The 21,203-nt window shown below is 69.8% G+C and overlaps 3 protein-coding genes across 4 annotated transcripts; all 3 read right to left on the reverse strand.

The window, feature by feature from the left end:
* Positions 1-545: 545 nt before the first annotated feature.
* ELOF1 (elongation factor 1 homolog) lies at positions 546-1,383 on the reverse strand. The gene is made up of 3 exons (XM_015302698.4): positions 1,014-1,383; positions 832-902; positions 546-746 (listed from the first exon to the last, which is right to left on the reverse strand). Exons 1-3 carry the CDS (start codon positions 1,127-1,129, stop codon positions 682-684), a joined length of 252 nt encoding a protein of 83 aa, XP_015158184.1. The 5' UTR covers positions 1,130-1,383; the 3' UTR covers positions 546-681.
* A 247-nt stretch (positions 1,384-1,630) lies between these two features.
* On the reverse strand, positions 1,631-4,748 carry ACP5 (acid phosphatase 5, tartrate resistant). The gene is made up of 5 exons (XM_046904768.1): positions 4,695-4,748; positions 4,360-4,608; positions 3,935-4,062; positions 2,761-3,112; positions 1,631-2,089 (listed from the first exon to the last, which is right to left on the reverse strand). Exons 2-5 carry the CDS (start codon positions 4,606-4,608, stop codon positions 1,853-1,855), a joined length of 966 nt encoding a protein of 321 aa, XP_046760724.1. The 5' UTR covers positions 4,695-4,748; the 3' UTR covers positions 1,631-1,852.
* A 2,397-nt stretch (positions 4,749-7,145) lies between these two features.
* On the reverse strand, positions 7,146-20,596 carry NFIX (nuclear factor I X). 2 transcript variants are annotated; one of them, NM_205270.2, is made up of 10 exons: positions 20,399-20,596; positions 14,546-15,077; positions 11,687-11,749; positions 11,505-11,579; positions 11,179-11,299; positions 10,597-10,730; positions 10,061-10,183; positions 9,687-9,835; positions 7,880-7,968; positions 7,146-7,199 (listed from the first exon to the last, which is right to left on the reverse strand). In NM_205270.2, exons 1-9 carry the CDS (start codon positions 20,423-20,425, stop codon positions 7,897-7,899), a joined length of 1,296 nt encoding a protein of 431 aa, NP_990601.2. In that variant the 5' UTR covers positions 20,426-20,596; the 3' UTR covers positions 7,146-7,199; positions 7,880-7,896. The 2 variants fall into 2 exon arrangements, with proteins under 2 accessions (NP_990601.2, NP_001384326.1); NM_001397397.1 differs by having other exon boundaries at positions 9,687-9,853.
* Between the last annotated feature and the right edge of the window lie 607 nt (positions 20,597-21,203).

Genomic DNA, 21,203 nt, shown 5'->3' on the forward strand with positions numbered 1-21,203 from the left:
GGGGGCCCCGGAGCAGGGAACCTTGAGCTGGGGGGTCCTGGCCTGGCCCCGCCGCTGCCCCACACATGTGAAGCCACCGAGGCACAATAAAACCCACACGCAAACCCACTGCTTCCGCTGGGCCGGGGAATGGTGGGGGGTACGGGGGGGGGGGGGCAGTGGGACGCTGTGGCATGGAGGTGAGATGAGACAGACAAGGCACGGGGTGGGGACGAGAGGATAGCAAAGGGGATAGGAGAGCAAGGCGGGGGGGTGGGCAGCGGGAAAGCAAAGGGGACGGAGGGGACGTGAAGGCACGGAGGGAGTTACGGGACGCGGGGATGGGGGCACCAACGGCGGCACAGAAGGGGTGCAAAGGGGGAACCCACCCCATTGCTGCCAGCGACCACAGACCCCACCAGCAGCGGTGCTGCCCTGTGAGGGCGTTTATTTGTGCCCCCCCCCCCGGGAGACGGGGCTGGGCCAGAACCCAACGCATGGCTGGGGGTTCCATCCCTGGCCCGAGCTGCTGCCCCCCCACCCCCGGGCAAAACAGGAAGATAAAATGAAGAAAAAGCAAAGCAAACGTGTAATAATGATAAAAACACACGTTTAGGGTGGGGGGGGCGTGGCAGCTGTGCACCCACCCACCCCTCCCCAACTAACACGGATGGGGGGGGGGGGGCCGGGGAGGCCCTGCTGCTATTGGTTGGCAGCTTCACAGGCGTCGATCCAATCACTGTAGACATCCACGGGCTCCGACAGATCTCGGGGCGGGGGGGGTTAAGGCTCTAACGGAGGAAAGGGGGGGGGGTGTATTGGGGGGGAGGGGGGTGTCCGTGTGAAGGATACAGGTGATGGGCGTCTGGAACTCCTCCAGGCAGACGGTGCAGGAGATAACGCCCGTATTGCGGGCACGGTCCCTGCAAAAAGGGGGGGGGGGGATGACGGTGGGGGGGGGTAACGGGGTGCTGGGTGAGGAGGGACCCCCGAAATGCCGCCCCGCGCCCCCCTCCCCCCCCCGCCCCGCTCACATCTTCACGTCGCAGGACTTCTCGTGGTTGCAGAACGGACACGTGAACTGCGTCTCCAGCGTGCCCGTCACCTTCTTCTTGGGGGGCGGCTTCCGCTTGGACTTGCGGCGCCCCATGGCCGGGTGGGGGGGGGGGGGTGGGGGCGTGAGGGGAGGGGGGCGGACAACGACGAACAGCGGGAATAAGCGCGGCGGGTCCCCCAAACACGGCACGAAGCGGGGGGGAGCGGGCCCGAGAAGCGGAGGGACGACGCCTTCAATCGGCCGCCGCTCCGGAACGGCCGCGCCCGCACCTCTGCTTCAGGAGCCCCGGAACCGCCGCCGCCGCCGCCCCGACAGCCGTTCTTCGCCCCCCGGCAGCCGCCACTTCTGCCGCGCCGACCGGAAGCCGCTCCTTAACCCCGCCTCCCCACTTCCGCCAGATCCCCGCGCTCATTGGACGGCTTCCCGTGACGGACGGCCCTCGCGTCCAACCGGCGGTGGGGCGGGAAGTCCTCGGCGCTGAGGGCGGTCCGCGTCGGCCGCCGCCCCCCGCGCGGGGCGGAGCTGTGGCGGCGTTTTGGGCCCCCCCGAATTGGGGCGAAACGGGGCGAATTTTGCGACTGCTGCAACGGCGCCTCCATCTGAAGGCCTTTATTGACCGGTGGGCGGCGGCGGCGGCCGCGGCAGCCTCAGTAATACGGTCTCCGTGACTACGGAGGGCTTCAGCGCCGGGCCTCGGGGCAGCCCGAGGCCTCACCGCGGACTTCGGGTTGAGCCCAACGGGTTCCTCCCCGGCACCCGCCGGGGGCTTCCGGTCGCGAGGTCAGAGGTCACGGGGGTCAAAGGTCACGTGGGGGGTCAGAGGTCACGGGGCGGCAGCGCCACGCGGTACAGAACTCTCCCGTTGGCCTCCAGGAAGGTGATGGTGGCGGCATCGGCGTCGAGGCGGAGGTGGGCGAAACCCCCGGGGGACTCCGGAGCCCCATAGAAGAAGCGGGCGGCGCCGGGGGGTACGGCTGCTCTGTGGGTCTGCGAGGCCTCCATGAAGTTCCCGGCTCCGCTCACCACGTAGCCCACCCCGTCCTCGTGCAGGAACTGCGGATGGGTGTGTGTGTGTTGGGGGGGGGGGGTTGTGGACAGCTGTCACTCTGCAGCGCCCCAAAACTGGGGGGGGTGCCACGAAACACCCCCCCCCCCCCCCCTTCTCCCCGTGAGATTGAGTGCATTGAGAGGGGACCCAAAAGTGGAGGGCCTCCAAATCAGGAGGGTTTGAACCACCCCCCCATCCCCTCTCCTGGTCTGTCCCCATCCCTCCCCCCCCCTTCTGTACCCCCCCCCCCCGAAATCAGTGCGGAGAAAGCTCTGAAAATGAGCAAAATGCCCTCCGATTTCTGCCTGCTCCGCTCCATCCCAGCCCGTAATGGGAGCCGCCCCTGTAAGCCCAATGGGACGCCAAAGCAGTGCGTTGAGGGGGGACCCAAAAGTGGTAGGGCCTCCAAATCGGGAGGGTTTGACCCTAAAGTGAGAGGTCGGACCCCACGTGGATGTCCCCCAAAAGGAGGGGCCTCAGACGGGGAGGAGCCGCCCCAAAAGGGCGGGGGAGGGCCGGCCCGAATTCGGCGCGTGTGATCTCCAAACGTGGGACGAGGGTGGAGTTTGACCCCAAAACGCGTATGTGAGGTGGGGGGGGGGGGGGGGGGGGGTCAGTCAAACAGAGGACCCCCCCCCCCACCCCCCGAGTCCCTCCCCCCAGCCCGGGGGCTCACCTGCAGGTTGTGGTCGTGGCCGCAGAGGTACGCGGTGACCCGGTGCCGTCGCAGCAGCGGCCGCAGGAGCCGCAGCAGGCACTGCGTCGGGCCGTGCTCGGCCACCGACCACACCGGGTAGTGACCGGCCACCAGCACGTATCGGTCGTGCCGGGCGGCCGCCAGGCGGCGCTGCAGCCAGGAGAGCTGAGCCTCCGCTGCGGCGGCGTCCGGGGGTCCCCGAGGGGTCGCCCCCACCCCGAAGTCGTCGGTGGCCCCGCACAGCAGCACGGTGTCCAACACCAGCAGCCGCGCCGTGGCGTTGGTGCCCGGCACGTGCAGGCGGAGGCTGTAGTAGTAGTGCGGGAAGCGCCTGCGGGGGTGCGGGGGATGCTTGAGGATGGGGGGGGGGGCACCCCGGGGGTACCCATGGGACACCCTGGGGATGTGTGGGAGCATCCTGGGGACGCCCGTGGGGCGTGTGGGGACATCTTGGGGATGCCCTGGGGGCAGCTGAGGGGACACCCATGGGACATGTGAGGGGACACCCAGAGGGCGTGTGGGGACACCTTGGGGACACCCTGGGGATGTGTGGGAACATCCTGGGGACACCCATGGGACACCTGAGGGGACACCCATGGGACGTGTGGGGACACCCAGAGGGTGTGTGGGGACATCTTGGGAATGCCCATGGGACACCTGAGGGGACACCCTGGGGACACCTGAGGGGACACCTTGGGGACACTCTGGGGGCACCTGAGGGGACACCCATGGAACATGTGAGGGGACACCCAGAGGACATGTGGGGACACCTTGGGGACACCTTGGGGACACCCTGGGGACACCCTGGCGGCACCTGAGGGGACACCCATGGGACGTGTGGGGACACCCATGGGACACCCTGGGGGCACCTGAGGGGACACCCATGGGACATGTGAGGGGACGCCCAGAGGGCGTGTGGGGACACCCATGGGACATCTGAGAGGACGCCCTGGGGACACCCATGGGACATGTGGGGACACCCAGAGGGCGTGAGGGAACATCCTGGGGACACCTGAGGGGACACCCGTGGGGCACCTGAGGGCTTTGGGATCACCCTGGGGACACCCATGGGAGGGGACGTGGGTGGGTGGCTGTGCTGGGACCCACCCCCCCCCCACCCCCTCCCACCCCTCCCCGCCCCGCCCCCCCTCACCACCGCTCGGAGTGTCGGCTGTATGCGAGCTGCGCGCTCACGTTGCCGTGGTGGTCGTGGTTTCCGGCCAGCACGAACCACGGCAGAGCGCGCAGCTCCGGCGCTGCGAACGCGCGCTCGAAGGTCTCCTGGGGGGGGGGGGGGGGGGGTGCGGTGATGCCCCCGACCCTGAGCTCAGCGGGAGCCGAGCAGCCCCGGGGTCGCCGTCACCCCCCCACCGCGCCCCTCCCAGACACACCGCAGCGCTCAGCGCAGATTATGGGGATGCCCCCCCCAACCCCCCCCCCTCCGCGCCCCATAGGGACTTCGCCCCCCCCGTTCAGCGGACCGCCACCCCCTAAAGATCCCCCCTTCCTATAGAGTTGCTGACACCGCTCTCCAGAGCCCCCCCCCCCCCCAAATCCATCCCGCAGCCCCCCCCGTACCTGGAAGCGGGGGTCCCACTCATCCCGCACCCCGTCGTAGTAGAAGTTATCGCCCAAAGCCAGCACGAAATCGGCGCCTCTCTCGGCGGCCGCCCGGCCCATGGCCGCCGCCGTGGCCGCTTCCCGGGGGGTGACGAAAGGGGGTTCGGGGACCCCCCCCCAATCACCCACGGCCAAAAACTGCACCGCCTTCCCCGGCCCGGCCCCGACCGCCGCCGCCGCCGTCACCGCCAGCAGCAGCAGCAGCATCTTTAGCGTGGGGGGGGGGGGGGGAGAGTCGGGGTTGAGGAGGGGGTGGGGGGCGTCGGGGTGGGGGGGGCACACAACGCGCTGACCCTCCGGGGGTCCCGGTGGGAGATTCCCGGCCCGGCGCTCCGCAGCGCCGCTCTGCCCCCCCCCGCGCGGCTCCACGCGCCTTTATGGCGACAAAAGGGGAAGTGGGGTCACCATCCCCCCCCCCCGGGTCACCACCCCCCCCCCCCCCCCCCCGCCGTCACCTGATGGCCTCGCGGAGGGGAGCAATGGGGACAACGAGGGGGGAGGGCGGAAATCCCCGAGATGCACCCTGCTGGGGGGGGGGGGGACACGACACGGCCACGCGGTGCCCCCCCCGCCCCCCCCCCCACTCCGCCTGGGGCGCGCTGCCCTTTGGCCGCGGGGCGGGGGCTGCGCTGCACTCAGTTCTGCCCCCCCCCCCACCGGGATGGGAACGGACGGTGGTTGGAGGGGAACGCTGACCCCCCCCCCCCCCCCCCTCAGCCCCCCCCGCGACCCCAACCAGGAGCTCCGTGGACTTTCACCCACGACCCCCCCCCTCCCCCCCCCCCCTTGGGACCCCTCTGGACAACACAGCCCCCCCATTAAGACCCTCACACACATTCCCCCCCCCCTTCCCCGCAGGACCCCCCCCGCCCTATAAGCCCTCTCGCTGTACCCCCATCACGCCGTTGCCATGGGGACCGCATCACAGCCCCCCCCCCCCCCCGCAAACCCCCCCCCCGCAAAACCCCCCCCCCAAACCGAGGGCTGCATTTCGGTCGGGTACAACACTTTATTTCCATTTTTTTGTGTGTTTTTGCCCCTTTTCCGCGGATTTTTTCCTCCTTTTCGCTCTCGGAGGGGGGGGGGGGGGGGGGCGGGGAGTGGGGGGGCGGCGCGTTTTGGGGGGGGGGGGGGGGCTGAGGAAGGGCTGATCCAATCCAAAGGGGAAATGATGACGTCATTGCCACGTGCAGGACCGGGGGGGGGGGGGGGGGGGGGGGAGGTTTGGGGGTCCCTAAATGTGCAACGCCGATGTGGGGGGGGGGGGGGGGGGAGGGGCAAAAAGCGACCACCCCCCCCAAAATATCACAGCCCCTCCCACAGGGCTGCGGGGGGGGGGGGATGGAGGGAGTGTCCCAAAAATGGGGATCCCCCAAAGTTGGGGAGGGGGGGGGGGAGGGGGGGCTAAACCGGGGGGGGCACATTGCTGGTGGGGAGGGTTGGGGGGGGGGGGGGGGAGGGACAGTCCCCAAATGTTGGGGGCCCCAATGCTGGTGGGGGTCTCCTGGTGGGGGACCCCAAGATAGGGAGGACCCCAAAAATTGTGGGGGGGGGGGGGGGGTTGGGGGCACTGCTGGTGGGGGGACGGTGGGGGGGGGGGTCCCAAAAATGCGGGAGGGGCAAAAACTGCTTGTCTGGGGTGGGGGGGGCATCACCAGACTGTGGGGAAAGGCACACGGGGGGGGTTTGGGGGGAGGGGGGGGCAGGAGCAGGTTTGGTCCCTCGGAGCCCCCCCCCAAAAATGAGCCCCCCCCCCTCACTCCTAACCTCCCCATCCCCCCCCAGCAATGAGCCAAAGGGGTGGGAAAGACCCAAAAATGAGCGGAATGCCCCCACATTGACCCCCCCCACACACACTGTCACCCCCCCCCCCCCCCGCCCCCCAACCCAGCCTGGTGACCCCAAACGCAGAACAGTGGGGGGGGGGCAAAGTGGGGGCAGCTCCCCCCAATAAAGGGAGGGAGGCCTAAAATGGGGGGGGGGGTGACCCTAAAATGAGAGGTTGGACCCCACAAAGGGGAGGGGGGGCTTTCACTGGGGGGGGGGGGGGGAGGAGGCTGACCCAACCTGGGGGGGTTTGACCCTAAACCCGGGCGGGGGGCGGGGTTTGACCCCAAAGTGTGGGAGTTTGACCCCAAAATTGTTTGTGTGGTGGGGGGGGGGGGAAGGGGGGGGCCTTGCCCGGGGGTAATTGCACTTAATTAAAAAAATGGGGGGGCGGAGGGGGGGAGGGGGGGGGGAAGGGCAGAGGGGAGAAAGGGGGGGGGCCCTGGCCCCTCTCGCTGTCCTGCAGCAAGGGGGGGCACACGCGTGTGCAATGGGGGGGGGCGGTGCTGGTGGTGGGGGCACACACGTGTGGGGGAAAGGGGGGGGCGGCAGAGGGGGGGGGGGGGGGCCCACACGCATGTCACGTGACGCACGCGGGGGGGTCACGTGATGCGCCTGGGCGTGGCTGGTGGGGGCTCACACATAACCCCACCCTCCCCCCCCCCTCCAAATGAAAACGGGGGGGGCCCAAACCCCTCCTGTGTGTGTGGGGGGGGGGAGGGGGGGGGTGTCCCCGGGTTAACCCTGTCCTTGCCGGGGGGGGGGGGGGGTGATTCGGAGAGGCTGAAGCCTCGTCCACGTCCGGCGGGGGGGGGGGGGAAATAGAGAGGGGGAGTGTTGGACGGTTTGGGGGGGGGGGGGGCAGCCTTTTTTGGGGGGGGGGGGAGGAGGGGGGGCGAGTGCAGCTTTTTTTTGTCTTTTTTTTGTTGTTCTTCCATGTTTTCGGCCAGGAACCGTCAGAGGAACCACGACTGGGGGAGGTGGGGGGGGGGCGTCACCACCGGGACCCCCCCCCACCCCCACGCATCCCCCACGTGCCCGCTCCAAACCCCACCCACCGCCACCACCTCCCATTGGCCGCTCCGCCACCGCACCATCACGCTCGGCCAATCAGCTCGCGCCATCCCGCCGCAGCGCCCGAAGCCTGCCAAGTGCCGCCAGCTGCCAGCCAATCGGGCGCCGCCCCTCCCGCAGCCCCCCCTTCCCATTGGCTCGGGGCCGGCGCTATCACCTCCTCTGCTGCCAGCCAATCAGCCGTCAGCGCCGCGGGGCAGGCAGCCAATCGGGCGTCGTGCCACGGGCGTCCGGGGGCCAATAGGGGCCCCACCAAGGGGGGGGGGGTGGGGGGGGTGGGCCGCAGTGTGAGGGCGGGGCGTTGCTATGGTGACGCCAGGCCACGCCCCCCATTGTTCCCTAGGCCGGCAGTGACGTCATGGCTTGTTGCCCACGGCAACCAAACTGTGGCTGCTGATGGGGATGAAGGCCTAGGCCTCATTAAGGACCCCAATTAGCAAAGACTGATTGGGGGGGGGAGGGGGGGGGGGCAGGCAGCGGCCCTCGGGATCTCCTGAAGGAATGGCCAGAAAGGTCCTGGGGGGGTTGTGGGGCTGCAGGGGGGGTTGTGGGGCTGTGTGTATGGGGGGTTCCATACCTGCTGCTGGGGCAGGCTCAGAAAGTTGCTGTCGCGGGGTCCGAGGCCGACAAAGCGGGGGGCAGCGGCGGCGCCGGGCGCTGTGAATGCTGTGGGGACAGAGGGGTGAGGGGGGGGGGGGGGGAACGGTGTATGAACCCCCCCCCCCCCCCCTTTCCTCCTCCCACGACCCAACGTTGGTACTTACCTATGTCGGTACCACCCCCCCCCCCCCAAAAAACCCCACAACTTCTGGCAATAGGGCAAAAAAAAGAGGAATAATGGAAGAAAATAACACTGGCGATGGGGGGAGGGGCGTGGCGGGGGGGGTGGGGGGGGGACGTGCCCAGGGATGGCGATGAGGATGGAGAGGAGGTGATGAAGCACGGGCAGCCGGGCCAGGGGGGGGGCCACCACCACCCCTGTCACCTCCTGTCCCCCCTGCCCCCCCCTCCCCCCCCATCCGCCATCCCCGGGGTCACCATGGTGCCACCCGTGTCACCGGTGCTGCCCTGAGTCTGCCTTGTGCCACTGCCAGCTCACCGCTGCCACTCGTGTCACCGGCACCCGGGGGGGGTCCCTGCCCGGCACCTGCACCCCACTGCACTCCACTGCGGCATCCTTGCACCCCCCCTACCGTGCCTTTATAGCCTCCCCCAGCGCCCTACAACTGCTCCCCTGCGACCCCATGCCCCATAACCGCCCTCCTGTGCCCCCTAAGTGCCCTCCTGCACCTCATAACCCCCCCCGCCTGAATCCCATAAGTCCCCCCCCGGCCCCATTGCTGCTCACACCCGCTGCCCCACTGTTGCCTCCCTCGTGCCCCATCTTTGCCCCCAGCCCCGCACTTTCACTCAGCCCACGGCCCCCCATTCACCCCACAGCCCCCATTCCTTACATCCCATCACCCTCCTGCACCCCCTCCTCACCCCGTTCCCCCCTACACTCCCCACCTTGCATCCTATCCTCCATCATACCCTATCGCTGCCTCCCATTCCCCAACACCCCTCCACCCCCGTCCCCTTACCTATCCCTGCCCTGCCCCATCCCCATGGCCCGGATCCCGGCTGCGGGTGCAGTGGGGCGCAGTGGGGTGCAGTGGGGACGCTGGTGCCGGGACTTACGGGGTGCTGCGGGCGCTCCGCCCTGGGGGGCGTTGGGGGCTTTGGGCTCCGGCGGGGGGCAGGGGCAAGGGCCGGGCCAGGGGAGCCCCTGCAGACCCCCCAACCCGGCCCTGCGCCCCACATGGCTGCAACGAGAACACGGTGACGGGCACCCAGCATGCCTGGGGGGGGGGGGTGGCACACAGGGACAAAAAGGGCGGCACCAGGGACACGGGGTGGCATCCGGGGGGGGGGGGCCGCTGCATGTGGCACGGGGTCCCCCTGAACCCAATGGGGAGGGGGACCTTGCTGTTGGGGGTGGGAGGGGGGGGGGAAGAGCTGTCCCCATCGCTGCAGCCAGCAAGGCTGCTGGGGACCCACGTGCTCACAGCTGCGCGCTCCCTGCGTCGCCCCACCTCCTTCCTGCCTCGTTTCAATACGAGCTGCCGCCTCCCGGCACCTTTCCCCGAGAAGCTCCGCCTCCGTGTGCTCATTTGCATACAGGCCCCGCCTCCGACGCGTCGAGCCCCGCCCCCTTCGCGGCCCGACCGCACCTCCTCGCCCACCGTTTACCTGCCGGCCACGCCCACCTGTTTTGCATACAGTCCCCGCCCCTCCCCGCGCGGCTTCGCATCCGGAACGCTCTCATTTGCATACCGACCGCGCCCCCCCCACCTCCCCCGATTTGCATACAGTGGCCCCGCCCCCCCCGTCGCCCCGCCCACCTGGGGGCCCTGCGCGGCGCCGTCGGCGCAGACGAACTGCACGAAGTCCTTGAGCGAGTCCTGCCCGTGGTGGTAGCGGATGGTGGGGTGGGCGAAGTACGGCCCCGACTGGGGCAGGAGGGAGCCCGACGGGAAGTGCAGCGCCGAGGCTGTGGCCCGCGGGCTGCCTGCGGGGACCCTCAGTGCTCAGGGCCCCCCATCACCTCCAAACCGCTCCCACCCGAGGGACTCCTCCAACCCCACCCCTCCCCGACCCCGCGCGGGGGTCCCAGGGGGGGGGGAGGAATGTGACGACGTTGGGAGGGTGGGGAGGGGGGGGGGGGAGGGGGACGGAGGGGGGGGGCTGTGGGTGGGGGGGGGTCCCGGGGGCTCACCGGGGCGGACGCCGGCCAGGACGGGCAGCGGGTGGTGGCCGAAGGCCATGCGGGGGCTGGCAGCGTGCCCTGACAGAGCGCTGCAGAAATCCAACTTCCCCGACTTCTTCAGCGTGGCTGGGCCTGGGGGGGGGGGGGGGGGGCTGTGAGGGGCTGCTCCGGACCCCGGCAGCGTCCACACCTCCCTGGGATACAACCCCCGCCAACTGCACCCCCCCCCCCTCCCCCTCCTGTGTGATGGCGCCTCCTTTCGGGCCCCCCCATGGCACAGCCTTTCCCTTTGGGCCCCTTCCTGGCAACGATCACCACCCCACCACCTCTCCTTGGGCTCCTGCATGGAGGACCCCCCCCAAACCTTCCCCACCTTGCAGCCCAACCCCCCCATACTCCCTCTCCCCCCTCCATACTCCCTCCCCCACTCCCTCCCCCCCATACTCCCTTCCCCCCCCAACTCCCCTCCCTCTCCTTCATACCCCCTCCTCCGTACCCCCTCCTTTCCCCCCCATATTTCCCCGGCATCCCCACACATCACTCACTGGTGTCCACGTCCCCCCCCCAGGGCCCTTGGCTGCTGCCGGGGGCCGGGGACCGTCCTGGCCCAGGATAGAAGACGTCATCCCCAGGGCCCTCCAGGTCCCCCTCGTCCAGCGCCTTGGGACGCTTTGGGCCGCTGCAGGGACAGCAGTGTCACCCCCATGGGACAAAGGCTGTCACCTCCCCCCCTCCCTCCCCCCCCCGGGACAAGGGGTGGGTGACACCCAGTGCCCATAGTAAGGTCATCCGCTGACCGAGTGGGGGCATAGAAACACTGGGATGTGTGGGGATAATGGGGATGTGTGTGGGAGTTGGGGGGGGGCTGTTCAAGGGACAGGGGAGAATTATGGGGTGTCACTGAGTGAGGGGTGGAGCTGAGCGGGTTATAGGGGTCGTTGTGGAGTTAATGGGGGGCCTGGATGGGGCTGTGCTGGAGGCTATGGAGGGGTTATGGGGATCTTGGGTGAGTACTGGGGGCCATGGGGGAGGTTATGAGGGTCCCAGGGGTGGTGCTGGGGGGCTCTGGGGGGGGGTTACGAGCATCCTATGGGGGTTTTGGGGGGGAAGGGGGGTTCCAGGGGTACCTGGCGGTGGGGGGCCCCAGAGGCCGGCGGCCGAGGGTGACGGGGCTGATGTTGTAGTAGCCCCCCGGGCTCTCCAGGTCAGCCAGCGAGAAGTTGGGGCCTGACGCCGTAGCCACAGGGGCTGGGGGGACATGGGGAGACTTGGGGACAACGTGCATGGCGGATGGAAAGGGAGGGAGGGGGGCACAGGTCCCACATGGGGGCCTTCTTGTGCCACCCCTCCATCCCCACTTCCCTCTCACCCCCCTCCATCATCCCACGCCCGTTGATGACGTCCCGTCCCCCCCCCCCCCCCACCCTGTGGCCCCCATCACGTTCCTACTTACTCTGGGACACCCTCACCAGCTCGGTCACGTTCCAGACGCCCGACGTCACGAAGCAATCCTGGAAGCTCAGGTGCCCTGAGGACAGGAAAAGGGAAACGTTGGGACATGGGGTGGGGACGCTGGGGAGGGGGGAGACGGAAGGAACTGGGGGGGGGGGAGAGGGGGGTGGCATCGCCACTCACCGTTGGGCAGAGGTTTGATGTCTGCATCGCCCTGGGGGTTGGAGCTGTCGGATTGTCCGGAGTCTGTAGGAGAGAAAGGTCAGATCCACACCCCCTCACCGGACCCCCCCCGCCTCCCTCAGGCCCCCGCTGTCCCTATGTGCCACCCCCAGACAGCTGTGACACCCCCGTGTGACATCCACGCCCCCCACCAGCCACGTTCCCGTGGGGTCACCTGAGGTGAACATCCACTGCGACCTCACCTGCGCCTCTCCCCCACCCCAGGGACCTCCCATACATACAGCACCCCAGCATTTGCCCCCCCGCAAAGGTGCCCCCCCCCCTCTACTCCCCAAGAGCCTGGGAACCCCTCAGGCTGCCGATGGGGGACGCAGCAGATAGGGGGTGCTCAGGAAGCCAGGCAGAGCTGTGGGGCTGGCAGGGGCTGGGCCAGGCTGGGGGGTGGGGGGGGGCTGGAGGCCACTGTGGGGCTGGGCTGGGGGCCAGGAATGTGCTGGCCCCCCGCCAGCGGGCAGCGCCAACAAAGCGGCCATTGTCTGTGCTGGGCGGGGGAGTCGGGTCCCCCCCCCCCCCTGCACCTCCACCCCCACAGTAGGGTGTCCCCCCTTGCACACCAGGGTCCCCCCACCCCCCCACCATTATGGGATCCCCCCCCCCCAGCTCCAAGCTCTCGGCCCCCCCCTCCCCCCTTCCCCCGCTTCAATCCCACCCTATCCCAGATGCCAGGGTCCCAAACAGAAGGGGGAAGGCAGGAGGACAAGACCCCCCCCCCCCCCCTCCCGCCCCTTCAGCCACATCCCCCATGGGGTCAGAGGTCAGCAGGGTGCCCGCCAGGTTGTGACCTCTGTGCAAGGGGACACGTGGCGGGCGCGTGCCGCACACACACAGCTGTGTCCCCATCCCCTGGCCTCAGCGATGCCCCCCCCTCCACCCCCCCCCCCCCCACCCCACAGCCTCCGTGGGTCCCAGCGTCCCCTCCAGGGCTCCCCATCCCCAGCATGGGGTCCAGGTGCTGTGGGGCAGCTGCACCCCAGGCCCCCTCAGAGGGATTGCCCCCCCCCTCTGCCCCCCATGCACACCTGCGTCCCTCAGACTCAGCTGCACTGGGGGGGATGGTGGGGGGGGGGGAGCACAGCAGTGTCTGCGCACACAGCACTCGTGCAGAGACCCCCAACCCCCAGGAGCTGTGAGTCCACCTGCACCCCCAGAACCACATTCACCTCCCCATCCCCCGGCCTGCTATAGGGCCCTGCAACATTTGGACCCCCGTCAGTGTGAGCCTGGAGCCCCTCGTTGGGGGGGGGACGGGGGGGGGGGGGCAGGCATGTGCCCAGTTCTCCAAGGTGCTGGGCTGCCAGAATCTGGGAGTCCTGGGGGTGGGCAGGTAGGGAGGGGGGGGGGCGGGGGGGCACCATGGCTTGGGGGGGGGGGGGCACTGTGGTACAGGGGTGTTATTTGGGGTGCGGGCCCGCTGCGTGGCTTAGGGGGGGGGCTCCCATCACACGGCAGGGGTCCCGGCCACGGAGCTGCGGTGCCGCAGAGCGTTTCGGGTGCCAACAGGAGCCGCCATCTTACATGGGGAGGGGGTTGGCACCGAGCCCCCCCCCGGGCCTGCAGGAGCCAAAGGGCCCCCAGCAAAGGAGGGGGGAGAATAGAGGGGTGGGGGGTGAGGGGGGGGTTCCGGGGGAGGGGGAGGCCATGGCTGTGCACAGGGCCTCATGCAGCGCACGGGGGCACGGTGCCAACCGGGGCCATTTTGGCGGCGCTGGGCAGGAGCGGAGCTTTCGGGGCTTTCAGCTCTCCCTGGCCTTGCCCAGGAGGGGTGGGGGTGTGGGGGGGGGGCCGCAGGGATCCCAGCCCAGGGCCAAGCCCCACTTCGGTGAGTAGATTCGGGCACGGTGGGGGGGAAGCCCTGCACAGGGGGGTGGGGCACAAACCGCCCACATCCCCCTCTCGAAGCGCAGGAGAAGGCAGCGTGAAGCACCAAGAGTGACCCCAAATCATTCATTCCGGCCCCCAAATTCTGACCCCCCCCCCCTCCCTTCCCCTTTCCTCCCCCCCCCCCCCGCCCCTCCTCCTCCTCCTCCTCCTCCTCCCAGGCAGCAGGATACAGGTGTCCAGGCAAGGAGGGAGAGCAGCACGCTCCTGCCACGCATGCACACGCGTGGGGGCTGTGCCCGTGTGCCCCCCTGCACGCACACAGCCCTGCTGCACGCCTGCACCCCAGCACAGACAAAGGCACCTGCGTGGCACGCAGCTCTGGCACGGCTCAGCTCAGGGCACGGCGCTCAGCCCACGGCAGTGCAAAGCAGTGCTCGGTTGGACACGGTGCACGGCCCGGATTGGTGCACGAGGGACCGAGCTCAGTACGGTGCGCAGCACGGAGCGGAGGCGAGCGCACGGCGCACGGAGCAGCTGAACACAAGAGCCCGGCACGGTGCAGAGCGCGGCGGCACAGCCTGGTGCACGGCACACACCTCACACTGTCACACTGGTGCACGGCACAGCCCCATGCCCGCTCTGGCACGGCTCGGCACGCTGCACTTTGGCACACGGCGCCGCTTTGTGTGAGGAGGAGCGCGGGGGGCCAGCTCTGTGCGGGCACAGGGAGGGGGCTGCGAGGCCAGGAGACCCCCCCTTAGGCCACCGTGGCTGCCCCCGAGGCCTCGTGGCGTCGGCACGGCCATCACCGAGCACTCAAGGAGGGGAAAAGGGACGGAAGCGGGAGCTGCCGGCACACGGCGGGCCGCCGCCGGCTACCTGCGGCCCAACCAGGCTCCCAGGTGGGGCTCCCGGTGCGGCAGCCCCACCGGCCCCCGCGACGCCCCCCTCCCACCCCTCCTCCCCCCCCCAACTCACCAGGCGCCTGCACAAAGAAGGCCAGGTAGAGATCGAGCTCCTTGATGGTGACGCCGATGTGATGGGGCTGCACGCAGAGCCCGGGGCTGGCGCACTGCGGGGCCTTGGCCAGGCGCTCGCCGTCGGTGCTCTCCAAAGGGACCCCCTTGAACAGGATGACCATCACCAGGTCCAGCCTCCACACCTTGTCGGCCTGACGCAGGCAGTCGATGCGGCGGATCTTCCCCTTCTGGTCGGGGTTGGAGAGGACGCAGCACGGCGCCTTCTTGCCGGTGACGGAGAGCACGAAGTCCTCGCGGCACTCGGGCCGGATGTCCTTGCGCAGCTTGGCCAGGAGGCGCGAGGCCCATTTCTGTTTGACCTCGGGCTTCTCGCCCAGCAGCTCGTCCTTGACGGCGCGTTCCTCCTCCTTGGACATCCTCTTCTCGTGCTTCTTGAAGTACTTACGCTTGCGGGCTTGCAGGTTGAACCAGGTGTAAGAGAAGGCCCGGACGTGGGGCAGCAACGCCTCGATGAAGGGATGGAACTCATCCTGAGGGGAGAGAGGGGTTAGGAAGGTGAACGCTTCCAGCCGCTCCTCCCAGCACCTGGGATGGCCCCGCAGCCCCGCGGCATCCCCAGCCCCGGGGACGCGCTGGGGACGGCGCAGCTCCCTGCTCAGGCCTCGTGCCCAGCCCTGCCGGAGGCATCAGCCCTGCCCTGGGGGGGCACGGGGACACCCCCGAGCCGCTCAGCCCCCACCTCGCTCCCATCCCCGCTCAGCACCCCCTGCCACCATCTCCATTTCGCTGGTGCTGTGCGATCACCGTCCCCATCCCCGCCGCTCGCCGTCCCCGTTCCCAGCCCTGCCGATCCCTATTCCCACCCCCCTGTCCCCCCAGCTCCCATCACCAGGTCCACCATTCCCATACCGTGTCCGTGCTCCCAGTGCCACCAGCACCCGGTCCCCGTCCCCGGTGCCACCATCCCTGTCCCCATCCGTACCATTGCGGCGCATCCCGGCTGTGGGCAGCTGCCAGTCGGGCCCCGGCGGGGCAGAACCGGGAGGGTGAGGGACAATAACCGGGGACGGGGAGGGGCAGAACGGCCCGGGGTGGGGCGGGGCGGGGCGGGAGGGCTGACCACCGAAAATAAGAAGTTAACGGAGGAACGGGGCGGGCACCGGAGGGTCCCCGGTTACCGGAGGGAAAGGGAGAGTCGGGGGCTGCCGGGCACCGACCCGGGGGAGGGTGAATTGGGGGGGGGGGTGTGGGGGCCGGGCACGGGGCTCGGAGCCGCACGCACCGGAGAGCCCCACCGCAGCCCCGCACCGCCGCCGGGCGCGGAGCGCGCGGAGCCGCCGCGGCCCCTTTTGGCACCGGGACCGGCGCGGCGTCGGCCAATGGGAACGCAGCGCGCGGGGGGAGCGGCGGCCCTATTGGCTGAGCCGGGGGGGGAGGGACCGGTGAGGGGTGCGGGGAGGGGGGGGGGGGGCAGTTCGGGGCGGGGGGGGCGGATCGCGGAGTTCGGGGACGGGACGCGGGGCGGGGGGGGGGCGGTGCGGGACGGGACCGGGCGGACCCCGGGAAACTCCGCGCGCGGAGCCAAAGCCACGCGGGGACGGGGGGGGGGGGGAAGACCCCGCACTTTTTTTGGGGGGGGTCGCTCGAGGACGCGGGGTTCCCCCCCCCCCCCCCATAAATGGTCCCACGCCCTTTTTTTGGGGGGGGGAAAAGCCCGGATTTTGGCTGCTTTCCCCAACCCCGGAGCGGCCCCAGCGCGCGGCGGTGCGGAACGGCCCAAAAGCTCCAATTCTGCCCTCAAATCCCCGCGCAGCGCTCGGAGCCAAAACCCCCCCTCACCCCCCCCCCCCCCCCCCCCCGGCCGTAATTAATTCCCTCTGTGCGAAGGGGATAAAAAAAAAAAAAAAGCCCAACAAATCCGGGAGTTACGGGGGGGCTGCAGCCGAGCCGAGCCCAAACCCAACGGCTTTCACCCCAAAAGCGGGGGGCTGTGTGTGGGGGGGGGGGCTGGGGGGGTTGAGGGAGGGGGGGGGGAACGTTTTCCAGCCCCTTTTCTCCCTCCTCTCCTTTTCTACTTTGTTTTTCCTTCGCAAAAAAGGCTCCAAATCAGCACCGTTGGAGGGAGGGGGGGGGCACGAAGAGGGTGCAGCCGGGTCCCTTTGCTCTCTTGGGGGGGGGGGGGGGGGGCAGCAGTTGGGCTGTAGCAGCCGCCAGGTGAGGTCGGGATCGGCCGGACCCCTCCCTGCCACCTCCACCCCCCCCCCCCATCCATCCATCCCCATCCATCCATCCCAAATCCTGCCCACCTCGATGCCGTCCCCACCTTCACTGCCGCCACGAGGACGGCGTGAAAGGGGCACGGAACGACCCGAACCCTCGAGCCTGGGACCCCCCCCCCCCCTTCATAACCACCCCCCCGACCACCCCCCAGCATCCAGCATCGATTCGGGGGTCAGCACCCCCAGCTCCGTGTCCCCCTCCTGCTCTCTGGGGCCGTGCCAGGTGGCCGCGGATGCTATGGAAGGATCTGGAGCTTCCCAAGCCGGGTCCGCCCGCACGCCCGCGCCCCGCCGCCTTAACAGTGACAACGATGGGAGCAACCTGGGGAGGGGAGGGGAGGGGGGGGGTCCCTTCCCCGTAGCGGATGGGGAGGGGGGGGTTCCCCTTTTGGGGGTACGGCTGGGTTGCAATTGGCTGCTCGGCCCCCGCATTGAGCTGCAGTCTATGGGCGAAGCCACGTTGCCGAGTCCGCAGCTGTAAGCACCCGGCATAGCGCCAGCGCCCGGCTGCGGCGGGTGGGGGGGGGGATGAAGGGGGTGGGGGGGGTGACGGGGGGGGGGGGGGGGGAGGAGATGCCGCCAAAAAAACAGGGAGGGGGGACAAGAAAAATCCAATTCGAGGGAAAAAAAAAGCACGAGAAAGGGGAAAAAAAGACCCAAAAAATCGCAGCTCCCCCCCCCCACAGCTCCCCCAACAACCACCGCCGCCCCCCCTGTGCTCACCCCCCCCCCCCCCCACCTCGGCTGCGCCCGCCTTCGTGCACCGCTGCCAGCAGCCCCCCCCCCCCCCCCCCCCCGGCCCCTCAGCTTCACAGGGAGAGAAAATAACCCAAAAAGCGGCCAAAAATCCCCCCCCGCTCGCGGCCCCTTCCTTCGGGGCTGCCAAACCCCTTCCCCAGCTCCATCCCCGAGGCTGGGGGGGAGCGCGGGCAGCCCATAGGGATGGGGTCGGGAGGGGGGGGGGGGGGGAGGTGGGGGTGGGGGGGTCCGGGGCTTGCAGGTGGTCACGGAGGGGACACGGGGACATCGCCCGCCCGCAGCCACGTGGAGGGCCTGGAGCCGCTCGAGGGGATGCGGGGATGCAGTTTGGCACCGCAGGACCCTGGAGCCCCCCCCCCCCCCCCCCCACCATGGCCTCCTGCCAGCCCGGGCCGGGGGGGCCCCGTGGTGCTGCGACAGCCAAGAAAGCTTTTTGTGGCACATCAATAATTCAGGGCTTCCCGACCCCCCCCCCCCCCCCCCCTCCAAGCCCGGCCGAGGGCTCCTCTATTATTGATGCCCCACAGCCCAAGGGGGGGGGGGGGGACGGGGGGGGGACGACACGGCTTGGCACACGGCACGGCACGCGTGCAGCACCCCCGGCCCCATGCCCACGCATGTTACCACCCCCCACCCCACTCTGGGCACCTCGCACGTGGCGGCGGGGGGGGGTGGGGGCTCCCTACTGCCTTCCCTGCACCGATTGCATCAGCCACGGGCACGCGTGGGGCTTGCACACGCGTGTGGCAGAGCGTCGGGGGCACACATGGGTACTGGGGGGGTCCCTGTGGTCACTGCATGCGGGCACGAGGCGAGTGCACGCTTCAGAGCTGCACTGCGGGACACGCAGAGCACGCAGCTGCCACGTGTGCACGCCGCCCCGTTACATACGTGTGCACGCCGCTCCGTTACATATGTGTGCACGCCGCCCCGTTACATACATGTGCACGCCCTGCTCTGCTCTGAGTACTGCCGTGCCCTGCAGGGGCAGGAGGGGTCGGTGCACGGTGGGGGAGGGCTGTGGGTGTCGGGATATGGGGGTGCTGCTGCTATTTCCTCCTGTGTTTTGGGGAGAAAATGGCCACGGGCACTTGGTGCTGCCAGGTTGGGTCCGGCTGCGTGCGCTCATTCACCCTACCGAGGGCTGCAAGGGAGGCAGGATGCCCCATAGAGGGCTGCTGCAGGGCCTGCAGGATGCTGGGAGATGGGCAGAACGCCCCATAGAGCGGGCTGTGAGGTGGGCTTCACGCTCCATAGGGGGCTGCGGGTCGGGCTGGTACTGCATTGCACGAGGGCAGGAAGCAGCTCACAGCGGGGACCACCCTTTGCCCATCTCCGTGGCATCGCGGCAGGGCGCGGGTTTGCCCTATAGGAGCAGCACGTGGGGCGCTATGGGGTGGCGAGGGCGCCTTCCCAGAGCTGTGGGTTCACTGAGGGGCGGTGATGGGAGAGGAGCCGGGGGTGCCCGCAGCAAACAAGCAGGGCCTGGTGGGAGCAGCTGCTCAGCGCGCCACAATCCGTGCCAAAAGCCATGGAAAGGACCCAAAACCGCCCAGAAAACAGCCAGAGGGCTGGGAGAGATGATGGGTGCACACGCGTGTGCAGGTGTGCGTGCACGAGGAGCACGCGTGAACGCGCGGCGGTCGCGTGCAAACACACGTGAGCGTGCAGCACCCGCAAAGCACGGTGGGGGGGGAGGGGGGGGGGGGGGGGGAAGGTGAGATCGGGCTGCGGTGCACGCGCGTGTGCACAGGTGTGCAAGCAAACGGCCGTGCAAACGGCCGTGCCCAGGTGAGCCCGCGTGCTGCGGCGCGGCTGCGTGCGCTGGCATGTGCGGGCAGGGGCACACGCATGTGCAATGCTGCACACTTGGAGCGTGCACACGCGTGTGCGGGGCGGGCGCCGAAGCTGCCAGAAGCGCCTCTGGCCGCCCGCCCAGACACAACCGGCCGCCAAAACCGCCCCGAAAAGCGGGAGAAAAGGGCAAAGAGGGGGGGGGGGGGGCATAGGGAGAGAGGGGGAGCAAAGGGGGGGAGCCCCGACTGCACTGCAGGAAGCAGAGGGCTGCAGGAGCCTGAAGGGGGGCTCAGAAAGTGTGGAGGGGGGGTTCTGGAGGAGCCCCCATTGCAGTGATGTCGTATCCAAACTGCATCCCCCCCTCGTTGGGGGGGGGGGGAAGGGAGGGGGGGGGCAGCAGGACCCTCGAGCGCTGCGCATCACTGTCCCCTATGGGCCCCTTCCTCTGCTATAGGGGCAGCCTTCGCTCCACTCCCGCCTCGAGACGGAGCCGCCCCCCCCCCCCCAACCCCCCCACTGAAAAAGTCCGGAATTCCCGCTACGATCCCAACCCCCCCCCATCCAAAACACCGCCGCACCGGGCAGCTCCGCCCGTTGGCGATGCGATGTCCTAAGAGCGACCGCAGCCCCCGCCGGGAGGCGGAGCGGGACCGGAGATAACGGGGCTGCAACGGGACGGCGGCCGAGGAACGGCACTCGGCGCCCGCCCGGGGTGTCCCGGCGTCCCCCACCCACGGGGACGGACCCGGCGCTCCCCACCGGCCCGGAGGCAGCGGCCACCTGCGGGGTCCCCGCCGGTACCGAGCGCTGGAACGGCGCCGCCGTCCCTCCGGTACCGAGGTCGGTCCTCAGCGCTCCCATCTCTCGCTTAGAACCACCGCAGCCGTAAGCCAAATCCCCGCCCCGCTTTACCGGCGCCAACCCCCAACCTCGGACTGCCCTCCCGGTCCCGGTCCCGCTCCGCCCGGTACCGACCCCACTCCGCCCGGTACCGACCCCGCTCCCCCAGCCCGTACCTGGGTAAGGCAATACGGGGAGTACATGGCGGCGGTATCAGCCGCGGCGGGGCATGGCGGGCAGGGAACCGGGACCGGCACCGGGACCGGCACCGGGCGGGCGGCGGAGCGGGGAAAGTTTGGCCGAAGTTCGGCGCCCGCCGCACTTTTGCCGCCGGGAAGCGCCGCGGTGGCCACGCCCACCACCAAGCCACGCCCACGAGCCCCTTAACCACGCCCACTAGCCCCCTTAGCCACGCCTACATAGCGGGTGGCCCCGCCCCCTAAGCCCGGGCCCCGCCCCCCACGGTGGGATAAAGGGGAGCGCGGGGGGGGTGGGGGGGCTTTGTCCCCTCGGTGTCCCCCCGCTGCTCGGGGGGAGGAGGGGGGCAAAGCGCAGCAGCGCGGTGCCAGCACGGGGCTATCGGTGCCAACGGCAGTGTCGCGACAGCGGCATCGCGACGGCGGTGTCACGACAGTGCCGTCGCGGCGGCTTCTCGGTGCCAGCGGCAGCGCGGCGATGGCGGCGGTGGCACCTCATCTGTCAGCCCGGCTGCAGCCACGTCCCTCCGCCATCTGTCACCGCCCGGTGCCAACGCTGGCACCGCCGTTCGCAACCCCTTCGCTGCCGGAGGAGCTGCGCTGCCCGTTGGGGGGGGGGGCACAAATCCCCCCCCCCCCGCTTCGGAAAGGGGGGAGGGGGGGGGGTGGCCCCAAATGCACCCCCAGCACGGGGGGACACGGGTGGTGTCTGCCCCCCCCCCGCTCAGCTGTATGGAGGGGCAGAAGGACGGGAGATGTTGACCCCCCCCCCCGCGGGGTACTC

This window comes from Gallus gallus, chromosome 30, assembly GCF_016699485.2.
Source record: "Gallus gallus isolate bGalGal1 chromosome 30, bGalGal1.mat.broiler.GRCg7b, whole genome shotgun sequence".
In the NCBI taxonomy this organism is placed as follows: Eukaryota; Metazoa; Chordata; class Aves; order Galliformes; family Phasianidae; genus Gallus; species Gallus gallus.

What these genes read in the sequence shown, in the direction of transcription:
- ACP5 (XM_046904768.1), bottom strand. Translation starts at nt 4,608, where the DNA reads ATGCTGCTGCTGCTGCTGGCGGTGACGGCGGCGGCGGCGGTCGGGGCC. An exon ending in AGTGGGACCCCCGCTTCCAG is followed by an intron (nt 4,063 to 4,359) that starts GTACGGGGGGGG and finishes CCCCCCCCCCAG; the next exon opens with GAGACCTTCGAGCGCGCGTT. An exon ending in AGCCGACACTCCGAGCGGTG is followed by an intron (nt 3,113 to 3,934) that starts GTGAGGGGGGGC and finishes GCACCCCCGCAG; the next exon opens with GCGCTTCCCGCACTACTACT.
- ELOF1 (XM_015302698.4), bottom strand. Translation starts at nt 1,129, where the DNA reads ATGGGGCGCCGCAAGTCCAAGCGGAAGCCGCCCCCCAAGAAGAAGGTG. An exon ending in AAGTCCTGCGACGTGAAGAT is followed by an intron (nt 903 to 1,013) that starts GTGAGCGGGGCG and finishes CCCTTTTTGCAG; the next exon opens with GGACCGTGCCCGCAATACGG. An exon ending in GTTCCAGACGCCCATCACCT is followed by an intron (nt 747 to 831) that starts GTATCCTTCACA and finishes CCCCGCCCCGAG; the next exon opens with ATCTGTCGGAGCCCGTGGAT.
- NFIX (NM_001397397.1), bottom strand. Translation starts at nt 20,425, where the DNA reads ATGTACTCCCCGTATTGCCTTACCCAG. An exon ending in CTTCTTTGTGCAGGCGCCTG is followed by an intron (nt 11,750 to 14,545) that starts GTGAGTTGGGGG and finishes TCTCTCCTACAG; the next exon opens with ACTCCGGACAATCCGACAGC. An exon ending in GGGGGGGGACGTGGACACCA is followed by an intron (nt 10,184 to 10,596) that starts GTGAGTGATGTG and finishes CCCCCCCCCCAG; the next exon opens with GCCCAGCCACGCTGAAGAAG.